The 874-nt window shown below is 49.1% G+C and overlaps 1 protein-coding gene across 1 annotated transcript in view; it reads right to left on the bottom strand.

Annotated features, from left to right (window-relative positions):
* Window positions 1-393: 393 nt before the first annotated feature.
* TEX2 (testis expressed 2) overlaps window positions 394-874 on the bottom strand; it is a 41,166-nt gene continuing 40,685 nt past the window's right edge. Inside the window, exon 12 of the mRNA XM_018574905.1 lies at window positions 394-662. Within this exon, the coding sequence (XP_018430407.1) occupies window positions 546-662 (117 nt within the window). The 3' untranslated portion in view covers window positions 394-545. The remainder of the gene's footprint in view (window positions 663-874) is intronic.

The raw sequence follows: 874 nt of genomic DNA, 5'->3' as shown, positions 1-874 counted from the left end.
CAGTGACATCTAAGGCCTGGCAGACTACAATATATGCTGCTTGTATTTTTGCGATATCACTAATAATCGTATGTAGAAAGTGCTTTTCTTCCTATGTGAGTGTAGTACCTTCATCATTTGTCCGTGCAGTGCAGTACCTCCTCCTATTACTGTGTATTTTATAGCCCCTCCTGCTAGAGCCAGGCTCTGATTGGAGGAGAGGATTTATGGACCAGTGCTAATAAGGGGGGACAGGGAAGAGAGTGAACAAATCTGGATTGTATGGCTTGTGCCTATACTTTCCCAATGTGTATCTTCTTCAGGCCCCTCTGCATAGTCACCTGTCAGGCCAAAAGCTCACATCCGGCATGCCTAGTATCAGCTGAGAGGTTGCTGACAAGTCCATATGATGAAGGAACTGACCGAGGATTGGAATAGGAGGACCTCCAACACTCTGCAGTCATCCAGTACTGGTACCATCCCCGAGCTGTGGCACAGTGATGTACACAACCTGCTTTACAACAGAATAGAAAGTCTAATACTGTAAACAGCCGGCACTTCACATATCAAGGGGCGTCCACTGGCGTGACCACTGCGTCCAAATCTGTGCTGGAGCGCGAGTCCGTAGCAGAGTGCATTACTGTCACGTACACATCGTCCATGTTTGGCATGACAAATATTTTCTGGGGAGAGAGAAAAAATGAAATGAAGCAAGAGGACTATCGGGGGACAGTGTGTGTATACAGAGAGGGAGAGGATTGTGGGGGGATCGGGGGACAGTGTGTGTATACAGAGAGGGAGGGGATTGTGGGGGGATCGGGGGACAGTGTGTGTATACAGAGAGGGAGGGGATTGTGGGGGGATCGGGGGACAGTGTGTGTATACAGAGAGGGAG

The sequence above is a fragment of the Nanorana parkeri genome, unplaced genomic scaffold (genome assembly GCF_000935625.1).
Source record: "Nanorana parkeri isolate BGI_ZX_2015 unplaced genomic scaffold, ASM93562v1 scaffold3354, whole genome shotgun sequence".
Lineage (NCBI taxonomy): Eukaryota > Metazoa > Chordata > Amphibia > Anura > Dicroglossidae > Nanorana > Nanorana parkeri.
Note: the sequence above shows the minus strand (reverse complement) of the source record. Positions and strands in the feature narration are given on the sequence as shown.